Consider the following 18,397-nt stretch of genomic DNA (forward strand, 5'->3'; position numbering starts at 1 on the left):
CTTGGTGAGGCTTCTTGTTATGTCACCAGCCGAGATCTCTTCTCCCAGCGTCTTTTCAGCGTAGTGTAATAATAATCACTTACACTGCTGGTTAGAGCTGCGGCAATCTTTCCTCTTCATAGGTATTTTTGCTGGTCTAAATCATCTTTGATTTTCATGGTGTGTAATTTCACCAAAGCTCATCTGTGTAAAAGTTATTTTCTTATCCATTGATTTTGCCTGTTTGTGTTTTGGTTTGTTTGTTTTGGGAGAAATTGCATCCATCAAATGTGCATTGTCCTGAGACACAGAAAAATTAGGAATTGATTTTACAGCTGTCACTTGACTCAACATGCTAGTATTTGAAAGCAAGCATACAGCATGAATTCTTTTTCAAACATTCTTGACAAGATGGTTCATGGGGGCCTGAGATTTTTTTTACTGATTTTAATCACCTAGTCCATTTGTTTTGGAAAGGAAGTGACCTTTGTGGATAATTCAGCTAAAAGCCTCCTGAACAATGAACAGTGAAGGAATTCTAACCAAGAGAATTCTCAGCTGGTTGCAATCTGCACGCCGCTAAATCCCCTTAAATCTTACACCCTGGACCTTTCAGTAAGAATTACAGTAATTGTGAACAACAGTCATGAAAAGCTACATAAATCTGTCAATCACAAATTACGAAAAATACTCAGTTTTCATGCCACATTTTATTCACAAAACCAGCTGGAGATTGATTCACTCCCTTTTATCTGAAATGCAGCACTTTCTTGTCTTTTTTAGTGGACAATTTATAAATAGCAGGAGAAAAAGCCAATTCTACATCTTGCATAAATATAGAGTCAGATGTATGAAAAATAATGAATGTATAAGTTTGGTACAGTCTGTGATCGAAAATAGAAATCTGTATCTGTTCTCAACAGCAATAGTGCAGCGACAATACTCTTACATAACAACACTTAGTATTTCCCTTACAGTAATTTCATGCAAAGCAAATCTCATAGGGCAGTCAAAGGCATCAAGATAATGTCCAGTATCAACATTCAGTGTATCAATGATACATGCAGTTTCAACATAACTACAAAACACAACAAGATCATGCTCCTGTCTACATTCGTTATGGCAATTTGTGTTTTTATGTGAGAGAAATCACAGTGATTCCTTTTTTGCTTTGTAAAGGCGTCCAATTGGCTTGTGATTTTGAGGCAGTTTCCATTACAAAACATTACAGTAATAAGTGGCCCTCTTTGGTTTCAACAGTTGTCTCTCATTCTTTTACATCTAAGTAACGAAAGAAAGAAAGAAAGAAAGAAAGAAAGAAAGAAATGGGAAACTGCCCTTTAAATAGAGTTTGACAAACGGGAATTCACACTCCTGAGTTTAACACAGTGACACTTGGCAGAAGCTATGTGCTCAGCAGATGAAGACTGCATTTAATCTACCCAGATTTTTAAAAATCATGTCAGGGTAGTGCATGTGTCCAAAAATCACGGGGTATGGGAAGAGTCCCATGTCAGCCACTTAATGGATAAACCTTCACTTAACACTTAGCTTGATTTTCTTCTTTCCTGCAGATGTTATGTTGGCAGATGATGCTGCTTAATCGCCACAGGAACCTTTGCCCACTCTGCACCTCAGATCCTGGCTGCACTTAGACTTTGACCCAGACTTGGTGTGTGTAATTGGCATCAGAGTCCCTGCGGAGTCTGGGAGTTGATTTCTCTCTGAGTCTTCTCTGGGCTCTGGGCTCTGATTGGATACTGAGGCTCTGCGTGTCTCCTGGTAGGATGAGCAGAGATCCTGCCATTTACTCCGATTGGCCTCTATGCCATCGACCATCGGCTGCAACTTCCTGTTGAGCTTCAGCAGTGCCTGGGAGAGACACGGGAGTACAGCATAAATAATGCATATTCAATGTCCTTAATTATGCACCTAATTCTTTCTAGTTTGAAAAAAATATCGACTTCCCTGATCATTTTTAGATTATGAAAATGAGACTAGCAGTAAAAGTTTAGCTTTAGACATCAGGGGTTACCTACCTGGTAAAGAGGTTTACATATCCCATCTATCCACTCCAGCTGTAAGGCAGGGAGTTCATCTTTGCGGTTGCGGTCAAATATGGCCTACAGAGAGACGATAACCTTCTGTCATCCATGACCAACAACAATCATCATAACCATTTGACAACAAATAACAGATCACATCAAGAACATGGTTTATGTAAAGCCCATATGTCTTTATGAAACAGAAAGTGGAAAAATCCCAATGAAAGAAAAGACTCTGAAAGCTTGATTACTCACTGCTGGGGTCAGCTTTAGCTCAGACCTCTCTCTGTCACCTTGTTCAAAGAACTCACTCGTCACCAGCTCTGCAACCTTGGGACATAAATGCCATCCATCATTATTTTATTATTTCACTCGAACATGACGTAACATTTTGGTGTTGAAATGTGGGCTCAGAGCTGGAGGGTGCATTTTTGCTGTTCTTTGTGCTCAATTTACTTTAGTGATTTAGCAAGAAAATGTTCTGTATTTTTCAGGGTGAACATGCAAATTTCTGGAGCCTGAAACTGTAGTACATGCACACTGATAATAAATTCCATTCAATTCAATGTTAATATTATGTTATCTTGTGGACTTCTTTTTGGGGTTTTCTGTTTGTGTTTCTCCTTGTTTTGGTATTCATTCATGTTTAATGTGTTTCCTGTTTTATTCTGTAGATTCTCTTCTCATGTGTCGTGTCTTATTTTACTTCCTGTCTTTGTGTGTTTTCCCACCTGTTTTCTATCACACCTGTCCTCCTTCAGTCTCGTTAGCTCTTCCCTGTTCCCAGAGTCTTCCCTTCACACCTGTTCTGTATTAGTCTGGTTAGCTCCACCCTGGTGTTCCCCTCCACAACCCTGTTGTAAGTCAATCCCCATTTCCCTCCTTTTGCCCATGTCCATCTACTCCAGCTGTGTCTCGTTCTTGTGATTACTTTTTGTCTATATATACTTGTGTGCTTCCCTTTGTTCCTGGTCAGTTCGTCTGTGTTTATTCCTGTGCTCATCCCCGTGTTCCTGGTGACATTCCCTGCTCCGTTTCCTGCCTGTGTGTCTTGAGTTCTGTTTGGATTATCTACCTGAGTTAATTGTCTTATCCTGGTTGGATTTCAGTTCATTTTGGTTCATCTGTCACTTGGACTTTCTTTTATCTGCCTGTTCGGGATGTTTTTCATCAGCTTTATTAAAGCTCGCTTTTTGTTTAACTTCAAACCTGCCTGCTGCTCTGCATTTGGGTCCTTCCTGTACTGATTCCTGACAACATTCAGGTAACATGCGCAGTATGTGTCAGAAAGAGGTGTTTGGGGAGGATGGCTGGTGTACAAGGTGCAGGACTTTGGCACCAGAACTTCAAATCACATCCAGACTCCTGTCTTAGGTTTAGGCAAGAAAATCACTTTGGTTTTTGTTAGGGATATATAATAAGTTTGGATAGATGTTATTAAAAAATGTAATAAAAAAATAATGCTGTAGTCCCTCTGAGCAGATACTGTATTGCAGGATTGCCTAATGAGGCAGAAATCAACTGATGTGCATTGTCACTGAACATTTGCTGATAACTGAATTACACTGTCAGTGAACACTTTGCTTATTTGTTCAGTACCAACATTTTTTGCCAGATACGTTAATTCACAACATTTTTTCATTATGTTATTAAACAGAATTTACTCACTGTTTCAAAGATAAACGTAATTTCTAAGAGACAGGGCTGTCTTTAATTGTCATCACAATATCAACTTGTGCAATAAACACATTGTGAGCTGGCTGAAAGAGTAGAAAACTGTATTGTAAAATCTAACTATGATTCATTTTTATTGATTCCTTTTATGTTCAGTTCAATGGGTTCAGTTAAAGGTATGAAATAGTCCTTTCTTTTTTTTTTTTTTTAGATAGAAAAGTCTAGTCTGAAATGGGGGGAGAGAGAGAAAACGACTTGCAGGAAAAGGCTGGAGTTGGAATTGAACCTGCAGCTGCTGCGGCAAGGACACAGCCATGGGGCACCCACTCAACCAGGTGAGCTAAAGGGTACCTTACTTTCATTTTTTTTTTTTAAATTAAACAAAATTTGTTGTATTTTTAGCAGTATAAAGCAACACAAACACTTCACAGAGTACACTCATACCTTCCTATATCATGCAGCCTTAGCACAGATGAGAAACTTTGTGATAGGGACTCAAACCTGTTTGGATATCTTCCAAGGACGAGTAACTGCACCCAGATCACATCCTGTCATCAGCATGGACCTGTTAATGACATCAAAGCTCATTTCTAGCTACTGATTTTGCTCTTTGCAGTTAGTGATTTTGACACAGGAGAGTGTTACTTAGAAACCTGAGAACTTCTCTGTGTCCTTCATCTGTCCAGCTGAATTCTCCAGACAGAACACACTCAAAGAACTTGGTTCTGCGCCTTACAAAGAGACAGTCAAGGATACAGAAAATATGAAAAGGCAAAAGAACACTAAGACAGTTTTCACCACAGGAGTACACTGTAAATAACACAAATCAAAATGTGATTCTTTTGATAACAAGGATTTATCCGATAACCTGTAATCTATTTCAGTTTTATTTTTGATCAGTCGTGAACTAATTCAGCTCTGAATCCATTTAAAAGACCACTTACTCAAAGTGCAAAGTAAGGTCTGTGGAGAGAATAGCCTGCTTCAATAGTTGCATCATGTTGCTGTACTCTTCAGAGCAGAGGTTTGCAAAGATATTGTGACCCTGTGAGAAGGAAAAATACAATAGCATGCAGTAGGCGCATACACAAAAGCAGGTAAGGATGAGTAATAGTGGCTAAAATGTCTCTGTACAGCCAATGCATTGGTAAAGTCATCGCTCACTGTCAAATGCAGCTCTCATTATCAAAGTTAATTAGCAACGGGTATAGACTTTCTCTGTCCTCTGTTAAAAGAAATCAATAGAGAACACAGTTCCTGATGATCAAACTGATCAAAGCAGCCTTATAATGTCACTAGTGGTCACTGCTGCCGCCTACCAGCACTGCTCCAAAGCTAAAACTGTGCACCAGTGGCTCTTTGGTTTCCCTGCGCTCTACGACAGAGTCTTGAAACAGTTTCCAAATAAGACATGTAGTCATTGACGATTAGGTGCCTTTATCTGGTGTTTTATGGTATTTTTAATGATGCAGAATTTGTGGTTTTTGTATGTTTTCTTTGAGTTTGGTGTATTTGACCCATCTAGGACAGACGTTCTAGCTTGTGGTATGTACGGTATGGTTAAGAGAATAAACACCAAATAACACCATAACACCATGTGAAATTGGCGCTATTTGTTACAAGCAACATTGTATTTGATGCTTGTGTTAATGAAAAGGATCTAAATTAGTGACTATTCCTGGTTACCATTAAAATCTCATTAAGAAGTACATGTTTGCAATATGTTATATCACTTCAAGTTAGCGCCCTGGTCAAGGAAAGCAAACTAACAAGACCACAAAAAGAAAAATAGTTACATAACCCACTACAGCTACTACAGTAAACCTCTGACTTGAGTATTTTCATTATGAGAAATACTGGCCTGACCTCACTTTGTAGGATCATGACTGCATGGTTGAAGTGATGATGCTCCAGGGTGGCTGATGTCCCGTACAGCAGAGCCAGAGCAGAACCTGTCCTGCAGGGAAAACAGGGCAGTGAAACTTTAAGTCCCCTATAAGACACCATACTGTCATCATACTGTCTTTAGGCCTGCGTTACTCACTTGGCTTGAAATGCGTTGTTGGTGCCTCTGTGGTCCAAGTCATGGCACAGGCAGCCAACCATCAGTGCCAGTATCTCAGCCTCTGACAGGACATCCTGGAAACTGGCTGTCTGCCGGAAGTAAAGCAGATAAAAGGTAAAGCAGATAGGCATATTCATACCCATCCACTTAAAAGTCAACCACAGAATTCTCTATTTATTGTCTTCATTTTTACTATCTTTACCAGGCGCAAGTCTGGAGGGGATCATGTGTTTTGGTCATGTGCATGTATCTCTCTACAACTAATCTCTCAAACTACTGGATCCATCAGCCTAACATTTTGTGTGCACATTTTATGACTGTATGCTCCAGGACCTCTTGTGGTTGCAGAGAGTCACAATTGTTGAAAAACCTGTTTTATTCACTGTTTTATAACGTCATTAACTGCTGACTCTTCACTCCTCCTAAATGGACAGTAGGGACCGCAAGTCATCAACAAAATCACTTAGCTAAAGCACTGAGTAAAGGGCATCATCTCAACTAACAAGGAGCCTTACTGTTGCATCTTATCTGTTGCAGGCCAAATTTCGCCTTTGTCCACTGGGTGTAGCTCAAGTTCACCAGGAACAGCCCTGAGCTTTGAGGCCAATTTGAAATTGTGGCCAAACTATGGAATTACAACGTCTGTCGCATGACGCAAATGGGCCCAAAAAGACTTTTTCACATAGACTTACATTGTGAAAGAGACGTCTGTAAATAAGTGGATACGTTTTTTTGAGCGTCACAACCTTTACAAAATGATTTGTTTCACTATTAGAATTTGATCCATTCCTTCCGATAATATTTTGAAAGTCTAGAGCAAATCGAGATAGTGCATGGCTAAGCCACTCAGCCAGTGAGTCTCTTGTGTGCTTGCTCTATGGGCCCAAGATTCAGGTAATTTCTGGGAAGCTGAACTTTTTTTGCTTCATGTACCACTGAGCAACTGTCATAGGATTGAACGGGGCTCCATCTTCAACGCTATATCCAGTTCTCTTTATACATTCATGTTGCAGCTGCCCGCATGCATTATCTAAAGTGGCCACTATAAGCTTCGCCAGGCGGCCACGTTACAGCTGTGATGCAGCCACCTGGCTGAGATCTGCACCGTACTACAAGCACTTTCCTTTTTTAAGAATATATTTTTGGGGGCTTTTTGCCTTCATTTGATACGACAGCTATAGCATGAAAGGTGGAGTGAGAGAAGGGGAATGACATGCAGCAAAGGGCTGTGGGTTGGAATCAAATCCATAGCTGCTGCGGCGAGGACCCAGCCTTTGCACATGGGCCACCTGCTCTACTGGGTGAGCTAGTGGGCACCCCTGAAAGCACTTTTCTAGTTTATACTGCATTAGCCGTTGCCATTTAATAGTATAGGATTGGATAAGATGGGTTATGATAGGATATCAACTTAAACCAAATGTTCCTCCCCTAATGATGTTTCTCCTGTGATGTTTCCTCCTAATTATGTTTTGTTTAGTGACTGGTTGTTTAGTTTACTAAGTCCACTGAGACTTATTTTTCTCATGACAAGCTTTAAAAATAACCTCAACAACTTGTTATCCTCATCAAAGGTCTAATCATGGATGGTTTGTTTTCGTGTAAATTGCATTTGCTGTGGATCGAAAGTAAACACGGAGAGGGACTGCAGGAAGGGAACATATGACACAAGAATCTGGCATGTGAGAAGTCTGAGATCTTGAAACTTACTGTGATCATAATGAACATGCACTGCGACACATTGAAGGCATGCCTCCAGTTGTGATACGCCACAGTTCGATAGTTCTTCCTCACAGTCAAAAGCCAGCGGCACAGAACCTACAAGAAGACAAAAATACAGGTGATAAAGATGACATGGACACTGTTGACCCTGACAAACCTATCAAGGCAGCACATATTCCTCATAACCCAACCTCGTAGTCAATTTTAAACTTTTGGACGACACCGAGTTCCAGAAACATCCGGAGTGACGCAGTGATCATGGCGTCATTGTCCAAAGAGAAGTCATTGAAGTGAAACTCATCGATGCCTAACTCACTGCTCAGGGGGATCTTAGCTGCCTAAGGGGGACACAGGACAGAGCTGTCAATCATACAGTGCCAGCAAGGGAAGAAGAAAAGCACTAAAATACATTGGCAGACAGTTTTTAAATTACACTTCACCTTCAACCATTTTATTTAATACATTTTATAAAGTTAGTATATTGTTATTGTGCATATAAGAATGCTGTTTTCTCTGAGATTACCTTGAGTCTGTCAACTTCTACCTTGGAACAGGTAGCGTGGTAGGACAACATCTGGAAAAAAAAAAATACGAAATAGTTATAGAATACTGAATTTAATGAGGTAAATGTACTAAATTTACCTCGGACCAACTCTGAACGAGACACTCAATGCTGCAGAAGATAATCAATATGTTCCCAGAATGTTATCTATCTTTCCTACTTCTCTTGTTACATAAGCCAGATCAAAGAAAGTACATCTCTGCTTTTAAAACCAATTTGTTGCCGTGCTTTGGGTCTCCTGACAGAGAAGAAAATCCAGCAGGTGTTTAAAGAAGCAGCAAAGATTGTGTGTCAGAAATACAGGAGAGTGTGTGTTGCCTTTGATGAGAGGTGAGCAGACTGGCACATGTATTTATCGTGAATTATTGAAAGCAGCTGAAATATTTATGGTAGAGAGGCAGAACCATGTTTGCCGAGGATAATGTGACTGCTCAGGTTAGATACAGGGCATCGGAGCAGAACACTGATAGAGACACTAATGAATGGAGAGTCCTCCGTCAAGATTAGCATTAATCAGTGACACCACTTTCCTCTATTATTATTTTCTCACACAATCATTTTAAATCCATTTAAAGGGTGTAACAAAATATGTTTTTTTACTTTAGAGTAATTTAGATTGTTTTAATTAATTTTAGTTGTACAGAACAGACAGGCCTACCTAGTATTTTAAATATATCCGTCAATGAAAATCCATCTTGTGGTGTATCATCATTGATGGTCCACTTCAAAGCACAGCTTGTATAGTCTCAGTGACTGTAAAACTTCATTAAGCATATGTAAATAAGTGCATATTGTTTTTTTATTGAATATATAAAGATGTAAATTTTTCATAGATACAGCCTGTTTAAAGCATGTTTTAATGCATTACAGATGAAATACTGTACTGTAATGCATTCATAAGCCTGTCAAGTGCTTTGAAAGGACTAGTAGCAAGTGGATGATGTATTTCTGTAATATCTCTGTAATTTTACCTCTGTATTATTTTTGTAATATCAATGTGTCACATTTAAAAGTAATGGTGGGAAAAGAGAAGGGGAAAAAACACTAAGAAGAGTCATACATACAAAAGAAATCTATATAAATATCTTCTATCCTCCAAATTGCGAGGTGATGGCTAAAAAACTATATATCAGTATGTTGCAGTGCTTACATCCAGCGCGACAGACTGCTTGGCCCACGTCTTCTTCACTTGGTTGTACATCATAGTGTTGTTGATTCCAAGTCCACAGAATATCACAAAAGCCTGCACACAAAGAAAAATAAACAGAACCTTAAAAAAAAACTGGTGCAATGTGTATCCGATGCATTAATGAACACTTAAAGGTCCTATGCGTAGGGTTTAATGGCATCGTGTGTGCAAAACACGTAGCAGAACTACAGTGACCAAAGTGAAAATGTGAACAGCCCCATCTAGAGCCAGTGTTTGATTTGTCCATTCTAGGCTACTGTAGAGCAACACGGTGAACTCTATGGAAGAGGACGATGGATGTATAGAGAGAAGAGAACTGGATATATTATTGGAGGTGAGGCCCTGTTCGTTCCTATGAAAGTTGCTCAGTGGTGCATGAAGCCAAAAATTTGACGTCCCCATAATTGGGCCCACAGAGCAAGTGCACAAGAGACTTAAGTGAGCGTGCCTGCTACTTTCAATTTAGCGTGTCACTACCTTGTATAGGGATAAAACGATTTAATTGTGCAGCTCTTCTAGACTTTCAAAATGTTATCAGAGTGAATGGATCAAATCCTGATAGTGAAAGAGTCATTCTACTGGGGCTGTGATACTCAAAAAAATGTATCCACTTATTTACAGATGCCTGTTTCCCAATAAGCCTACGTGAAAAAGTATATTTGGGCATCGTGTGATAGACCCAAAAGTTGTTTGGCAGCTACATCAAATTAGATTCAATTCCGGTGCACTTCTTGGGGTCCGGGAGAGGACCCACTTTGTATGTCGATATAAACCGCTCATTCTAAGGTAACGAAAACGCAACTGTTATTTTCAGGTTATTATAAATGAATAAAAACATATTTATGAATATCATATACAATTTCTTCCAATAAATGCCCCTAAATTCTGCACACTGGACCTTTAAAGTTTTGATGTAACAGCTGATAGAAATCTGACCTCAAACAGTCTCTGATCCGCATCATTGAATGTCTTCCTGTCTAGGCGATTCAGAATTTGTGCGACCCCTGCAGAAAACACACACACACACACACACACACACACACACACATCATTGACTGTAACAGAAAAACGGGTTTCCAAGTGTGCACACATTGATTATTTATGGCCAACTTACCAATTATCTGATGAGTTCTATTCCAGATAGGGACACACAACACTGATCTGATGTGAAACCCCGAGGCCTGGTCGGCCTGTGAAGAGAGGAGACGGTGACAATGCATGATTGAAAAATCTATAGTGGGTCCACTTTTTTGTTCCTTGACCAGGTAATTAATGAAACATAACACATGCCTTTGTATTTGTTAGGGTTGTGGTGTGTGTCTGTGTCTTGCTGCAGTCACAAGCTCGTACTGTATGTGCATTAGTGTAAGCTCTGAGATCTTATGGGGAGACTATTGAGTCCACACCTCAGCATCAAAGCGTGGGTCCTGACACACATCACTGATGTTAACCGGCAGTCCTGTGGAAGCCACCAGCTCAGCAATGCTGTTATTGATCAGCCAATCGGAACACGATAGCTTCTCCATGCTGATGTGGCCAATAACAAACAGGAAACAATAGTCAGGTCCAGGCACTTAAATGTGCTACAGAACAGCAGTAGTTCTTACTAGTTTTGTGTTATGGAGTTTTATAAATGCAAATCGCATCTATATGTATCCATATATGGTGTGTGTTGCTGATTTGACTTAAAGTATCGCCCCCAAAGTTAATATAATTCTGTCGTGTTCATGATGTCTCTTTCACCTGATGTCACGGTCCATGTTGCACAAGGGAGACATGAGCTCAAACGTCTTGGAGAACTTCACAACCTGTACAAGAGTTTCATCACAACCAGCACCAAGAACATTTCACACAAGGATAGGTGAGTTTTAAACATGAGAATCTATGTGGTTTAATGAAAAAGCTCAAGTAAATGAATTTGTGAGGCAGCAACGAATTAAAAGCTGGGTCTCACAGGTGAGTCGCTGTCTTCCAGGAGAAGCACAGAGCAGCGTTCACACTGCAGCAGGGTCAGCGCTCGCTGCATGATCTTCCTGACAATCTTTTCCAGGTCAGTCTGCTCCTCAAATAGGTCGTTCACCACCTCCAGCAGAGCCTGTGGCCACGACAAAGGGCACTAATGACTCATGTGCTGCACAGTGATGACACATGTATTTTTTTTAAAATTAGGTATAAATATGTTGATGTTGCTGTTGATTCTCCAGTTGCTATAAAACAACCAAACATCTTTTTGAAAATGCACATTTTAAATTACCCGACTCCTTTCATACTCCTTGCGAGACTCCGAAAACAGCTTGGCATTGGAAATCGATATTCCACAGAATGGTAGATACATCTGCAGTACCTGAGTAAGAGTACCAAAACAGTGGTGAAAGGCATGCATAATCAATAATAATGTTAGCTATTTGTATGCTAAACAAAGAGGCATAAAACTGGGTAAGAGAAGAAGAATAAGTGAGTGGGAGAGGGGTAGAAAATCATGATGGTGTTAGCTGCTTCTCTGCACAAACGTCTCTCAGATAGATCCCCTGTTAATGAAGTATTGATTTAGAGAAAGAAGGCATTTAGTGAGACATCAAGGACCCTTAAATATCTAGATAAGACAGCAGATCAAGATGAGGTTTTTTTTCTCTTTTTTAGTGTCTTTGTTGCTCAAAAGCAGTTACTGAAGTTGTTTTCTTTTGCTTTGTTTAGAGTTTAAGTGTTGATTTACATGCAGCAAAATCATTACAATAAGTCTGAATTACCGCAAACTCAAAACTTTGATTTCTTTAGAGTGGAGGCCATGGTTTTCCACAACTTTATTCTGCCACCTTGTGGACATACCGGTGCAGCTAAATTCTTGCAAAGGTGAATAAACACAAACTGCACCAGCAGCTCTCTGTCCCTTCCATGTATTAACCCAGAGTGAGTCAAACGAGTACCATTACTTTTTTATTGCCTGGCTACACACTCTAGTACGAGATATTATTTTCTCATCAGCAATGGGAGAATGAAACTGTATTCATAAGCTGTGAAACTGTGAAAAAGAAAAAAGCTAATACATGCAGATTGTAGTAAACCCATCCCGAGTGGATTGCTCGGGGAGCAACTGAAAGTGATTCCACTCAAAATGTGTTTCCTATATTGCATAGCTAGACATATTTAATGCTCCACATTTGAGTAAGAGTTTGACCTCCTCCCTTCATTTCTCTGGTGTTTTGCTTCCGAGGGAACACTTTGGCCCTCTCCACAGCCATTAAGAAGATTCACAGTACAAACAGTGTTTTCAGCTGCGTGGCTCAAGAGCTACTGTGCAATAAGTGTTAATGTGTGTGTGTATGTGTGTGTGTAGTGGTGGGGTACACAATGCTGAAGAAACCAATTTTAACTGCATCTCTAAAATACCCTTAATGGTCAAACCAACTGCAATAATACCAAGGATGTAAAATAGTCAATAAAATGCATGTGAATGTGAAAATCCCTGAGCTGGGACATAACAGAAGCTCACCTTCTCATCGTCCTCAGTGAAAGGAGTGCCCATGGGATTTTTGTTGATTGCTTGTACAACACCTATGACCTCTCCATCACTGTTACAGATGGCCATACAGAGGATGGACTGAGTCTTGTAGCCTGTTAACTTGTCTATCTCATCACTGAAGCGGTGGTCCTGGAATAGTGGTCACATAAACACATACAGTATTACACATATATCAAACATGCACAATCCTACATTAATACACACACACACTTCATCGTGCTCAGTAAATGTCAGCACACTTAACACTGTGGTCCTGTACGACTACATTGCTTCAAATATTTATGGTTTGTGCGCTTGTGTCAGGTATTGTTTGGCTATTTAAATTCACTGCTCTGCAGGAGGCCTCTTGTTTTTACTATAAGCAGGAAAAAATCTAATACCCCTGACACATATCTACACTATTGCAGTAATAGACCTCAGGGGGATCCGCATCATCATGTTCCCTTAGCCTCCCATGCAGCCCAGGGCCATGATATAATGATGTGGAGCGCAACTGGTAGCATATACGGCCAGATCTGGCTTGTGGGAAGAATTATAACACTTGCTTTCCTGCCTTTTTCTTTGACTATTATAGAAAGAGTGTATTCTTATTATTCTGACATAACTGAGGTAATAACCCAAAGTCTTTCTCCATTTAGCTGGGTGACTATTTGCTCAATTCACAGAGTTTAACTTCAAAAACAACTGATTAAAATTGACATTTAATGTAAGAATGTGACCAAAGAGACACCACTGTTTGTGTCATGTTTCTTCCCAATGATAAAAAAAAAGTCTGATCTTCACACCAGTTGCTCATCATTAATGAATTGTTTCACTCACTGTAAATATGTCTGCATTAATTTGAATAATGTGTATTTATCATAAGGCTCACATTTACCTCATATGCGTTTGGGATGTTTACAGTTTCTCCATGCTCTGCCACATATCCAATGATACCCTTTCCCCATGGCACCTGCACTTCATTGGAGTTTAGGGTGCTGGATGATGGTCTGACAGTGGTGCCTGAGTGCACATCAAAGAATTTGGACACCAGTGTCCTCTTGTGCGCGGGTCCCTCCACAAGGAAAAGAGAACACCTGTCCGCATCCACCAGGATACACACATTGATCAGGATCTTATAGCTGAGGTTTGTCAGGTCCAAGTCGTTGGAGATATCCTTCACCAACTCCAAGAAAAACTCCCTCTCGTTGGTTTCCTTGAGTCTGTATTTGTAGTCGATGGCGCTGGAGGCGTACTGGGGCACGTTGACCCTGGACTCCAGAAGGGCGCTCAGGATGTGCGCGGTGGTAGGAGGAAGGGAGCTGGCTTTACGCAGGAGCGCACGGCGCCTCATGCTGGACTGGGACTCGTGTTCGATCAGGCTCACATGCTCGTCGTAGGTCCGGTGTGTGGTGGTGGCTTTGGACCGGGCGAAGTTGCGTCGCAGCTCCATGTGGGACGATCTGCGCCGGAGCCCGTCTGGGTTGGTCGGCCAGAGTGGGTCCCTGGCAGCGCCGCGCTTCTCCTCCGCTGTGGGCACTTTAGACGGCGGATGCTCCTTCAGCCATCTGCTAACTTGCTCACATTTCGCCTTCCGAACCAGATACTCCTCGAAGAGATCTGGGTGGCAGTCCAAAAACGCCTCTATATCCGAGAAGTCAAACGTTGTCATGGTGAAAGCTGCTGTGGGGACCAATTGAGACACTCAAATGAAATAGACCAAGAGTTAGACGAGTGGGTGATGCGGCAGCAGCAGAGCTTCTCTGAGAAGTGATGTCCTCAAAACATTTATTCATTCGCCCCCCCCCCCCCTTATGAGTCAGTCCACCGTGTTCTTCCTTGAAGTACTGAGCAAAAGTAGTCAAACAGATTCAGTTTATTTCAGACCTGATCGATGACGCCTGAGAGGCGCTACAGCTGTCAGTCAAGTCCAGATTGAGCTGTGCTTCTAGGGATCCCTGTGAAATACTATGCAGAGGTGTAGAAAAACACAGCGCCTATATATTCTCCTTAGAAACTGTAAAAAAAAACAAAAACAAAAAAACTGCAGGGCAGGCTGTTCACCCGCTCTCTTTATTCCATACCGCCAGAGATACTGTGTGCAAGGCTCCAATCAAAGCCCAGTACGAATTTATATTTGAAACGTGCAGGCAAGACAGTATGTGTGCTATAGGAGTAATGTGCCTGTTTGACAGAGAGTCTACAAAGAAAATATGTTAATTTAAACAACACACACAAATAAAAACACCCACACACTACGTCTGTGGTTGTAAAATGTGTGTTTTTTACCAACTGGGCAATGCATGCAACTGCCTAGGGGCCCTGACCTTCAGGTAGGATGTTTGTGGATGGCTGGGCATACAAAGAGTCTGACCTTGACACTATAGACCACTGCAGCAGTCAGTGTTAGTGTCTTTTAACCATGGGCATCTTTCCCCAACCTTTACCAAGTGGTTTTAGTTGCCCAAAATCCCCCAAAAAACAAACCTCAACCATGTAGGTGGCAGATCAGAGCACACTCATATGTGGTGCATTTTGGAGCACACCGATGAAACAAACAGTTTTCAGTATAGATTTGCTGCCCAGGCCCTGTATCAAAATTTTATTTTTGATTTTTCAGTTTGGAGTGTTTTATGGTGAATATTCCTAAATTATTCATCAAAAACTAACTGAAACAAAGCAGGGGCATTGTAGTGGGGCGAAAGTGGGACTGATGCAGCCCGCGAAAAGTGCAAAATAAAATGGATGGTTTTGTTTGCAGTTTTTTATTTCTAAATAATTAGAGCCATAACTTAATTGAAATTGGCTGAATAAATAAAGACTGAACTTTCTACATAAAATAGTGGATGCTCTCTCAGGCCCCTCTCACCCCTTAATGATTTAGTCCGCCCCTGCACTAGGATTTGTCTCTAAAGCCAAGTGAGTGATCACTTATGCTGCTGGAGCACCAACATATACTTTTACATCTTTCCCTAAGAAAGAGAAATCTGGAGTTACATAAAAGAAAAGAAAGAAAGGAAAGCAAAGCAAACTCATTTGTAAAAGAAAAAAAAATCTAGAGTGCATGAGGGAGACATGGATCAAGACAGGAAGGGCAGGGGTCCAAAGGGAGAGATTGTATGCATAGTAGGACCCAGAATTCTGTGTTACGCCCCTGATATAGAACAAACTGGGGCCAGGTAGTGGTTTGGGAGGACTTGCTGGTTTCAGGGGTTACTTTGGACCCAAAGCTTTTGAGTCTCTACCAGGTTTTTTGACCCATGGGGTTAAAGTGGAAATAGCCTTTTTTTCTTTAACTTATCATTAGGAAGTTAGTATTGATTTCACAATGTTATGGCTGTCGAATAATGACACCATCAGCATTTAGACTGGTTGCCTAAAAGCCTTGCTTTCACTACATAGTCTTGTCTGCCACCAGGTATGATCAACCAGGAAAATAAAGGCTTGATTTACAGCACAAAGGAAGTGTGTCAACCATTGTGCAACCAAAACAGGAAGAGGACAGTGCTTTTGTTTTCCTCAATAGCTCTCAGCTGCTATCCACAGTTACGAAAGACTATCAGTAGCTCTTAGCTGTTAGTTGAAATAACAGACAGTGGAACAACTGAAGAAGCTGTGAAAAACAAAATGCAGTGTGTCGTGTCGTTGGAAAAGTTAAAAAGTTGTCCAATTCCACTTTAAGCTGGCAATTTGCAACATGACTGGAAAAAATAACCAATGTCACGTTTTTCCCTCAGAGAGAGGTGGATTAATTCATCAGTGCTTCAAAGGTTATTGATGAGGTAATTATAAGAACTACAGATTAAGCTGGACTTCTGTTAACGTGAACAACTCTGCAGGGGTTAAGCATCAACCTGCATGTGCGCAATAAGTTAATATTATAGGGAAATCTCTGCAGGCCGGGGCACATTTATAATGCAGCAGCAGGGAATGTAATCCGGAGAACGGCTGCTCCGCTGGGGCAGAGCAGGGTAATTGGTTACTGGACTTAGCTTAGGCTGCTTGATGGGTCCTGGGTGTTTTGCTGAGACTTTGGACAAGGTCTTTGGGGAATCCCAATTAAAAAGCACAATGCAGAATATGGGTCTAAAGCCAACAAACAAGGCAAACATTGCTGCTTGAAAAGCAGTCGTGTCCAAAGAGAGGCAGCTGCATTGATTTTACTGTAAGTCTTCCCTGTTTTGTGAAAACTGGTGTTTAGACTCAGGTTTTTTTTTAATCAACTTCTCACTATGAGTAATGGGATCCCACATGAACACACTATTTCCTGCTAAAGTTTTGGGTATGTCACATGAGAGATTTCGATGTTTGTGCAGTTTGTTACAGGCTCAGTTAGGAAATGGTGATGTCACACATCTCTGTACACCAATTGGGATTTAGCTACATTTAAATCACAATCTAATGACAGTCTGATCAGATTACTCCCACACAGTCCTGATGAAGTAGATTTGCTGAGTTTTAATGTTTTTGAAGGATTTTTTTTAAAATTTGTTTGCTGCATATTTACTCGTGTTTATTTACTGCTATACCAAAATACAATCAATTATCACAATATTTTTTACTAAATATTTCAGTATCAATGTTTTAGATTTGACTATTGCTGCTTTCACAAGATATTTACACAGTGAGATTTTTGACAAATGGGTAAAGGCAATAATAGAGCAGCTAGAACAGTCTGGTAAGTCCAAAAACATTCATCATTTTACTGTTATGCAGCCTTTTAAACCAAAAGACAACACTCATACTTGATATTGGTATACTGGCTGCCTCTAAGTGCCAGCAATGTTGTTTTCATATCACTATAAAGCATGTGAGGCTTGAGTCGATCCCAAAAATGTGGGCAAGAGACCATCAGGCTTTCTGGGATCTCTTAGTAAAATTAGGGATTATTTTGCTTCACTATTATTTCACTCAGTGGGGGCTGACACAGTGAGGTTCCTTAATTGGGACAAAATCTCAAATGGAGTTTGAGGATTAATACAAATCCTCTAATAAGAAGTTTTAGGAACTCTCTTGACACGCTATCATTTTTATTTTTACCTTCACCAGAGTTTTATGTGTGGTCCAGAGTGATAAGTTAGCTCTATTCCTGCTTAGTCATGGCAGAGTAACAGCACCACGGACAGCGCACGGCTAGCTGTCCACTAAATCCTGGAGGAAGATGGTCTATAAAATGAGCACATAATGTCAAAATCAACATGAGATCAGGATGATCCTCAGACTGAAATTATCTTCTAGATTGTTCCTGAGACTTTCTTTGAACCCGTTTTGTGGCTTTGTCAGAGACAAAGAGTCTGAATGTATAACTGTTTCTATGTTGCATAGGAATGGAGACAACGAAACATGACTCCTGTAACCAAACACCACACACTGCACACAGCTTGTATCTGGTGTCAGCGTGTTCTGAAGCAGACCCGGCTTGATTTCCATTCCATCCCATGCTTAGTTGTATGAGTTCACCAAACTGTGGATGTGTAATATCATCCAGTCATCATTGATGAGTGGATGATGGGCATCCTGAGCAGTGATTGCCCAGTGGATATAAAAATACTGACGTAATATAGAACATCAGCACATCTTGACCACACTTTTGTTACAGCTGTAAGCCGGACAGTATGACAGGCACAAACATTAATTTCAAAAGGTTACAGTTTTGTTTTGTTTT

General features: G+C 40.6%; 1 protein-coding gene across 1 annotated transcript; it reads right to left on the reverse strand.

Annotated features, from left to right (window-relative positions):
- Positions 1-689: 689 nt before the first annotated feature.
- pde11al (phosphodiesterase 11a, like) lies at positions 690-14,714 on the reverse strand. The gene is made up of 20 exons (XM_050046550.1): positions 13,631-14,714; positions 12,724-12,882; positions 11,488-11,577; positions 11,188-11,328; positions 10,977-11,041; positions 10,640-10,760; positions 10,348-10,423; positions 10,170-10,237; positions 9,195-9,287; positions 8,006-8,056; positions 7,674-7,820; positions 7,471-7,578; positions 5,743-5,852; positions 5,565-5,655; positions 4,643-4,743; positions 4,352-4,429; positions 4,200-4,263; positions 2,280-2,354; positions 2,019-2,102; positions 690-1,851 (listed from the first exon to the last, which is right to left on the reverse strand). Exons 1-20 carry the CDS (start codon positions 14,402-14,404, stop codon positions 1,579-1,581), a joined length of 2,769 nt encoding a protein of 922 aa, XP_049902507.1. The 5' UTR covers positions 14,405-14,714; the 3' UTR covers positions 690-1,578.
- Between the last annotated feature and the right edge of the window lie 3,683 nt (positions 14,715-18,397).

The sequence above is a fragment of the Epinephelus moara genome, chromosome 6, assembly GCF_006386435.1.
Source record: "Epinephelus moara isolate mb chromosome 6, YSFRI_EMoa_1.0, whole genome shotgun sequence".
NCBI classification, from domain to species: domain Eukaryota; kingdom Metazoa; phylum Chordata; class Actinopteri; order Perciformes; family Serranidae; genus Epinephelus; species Epinephelus moara.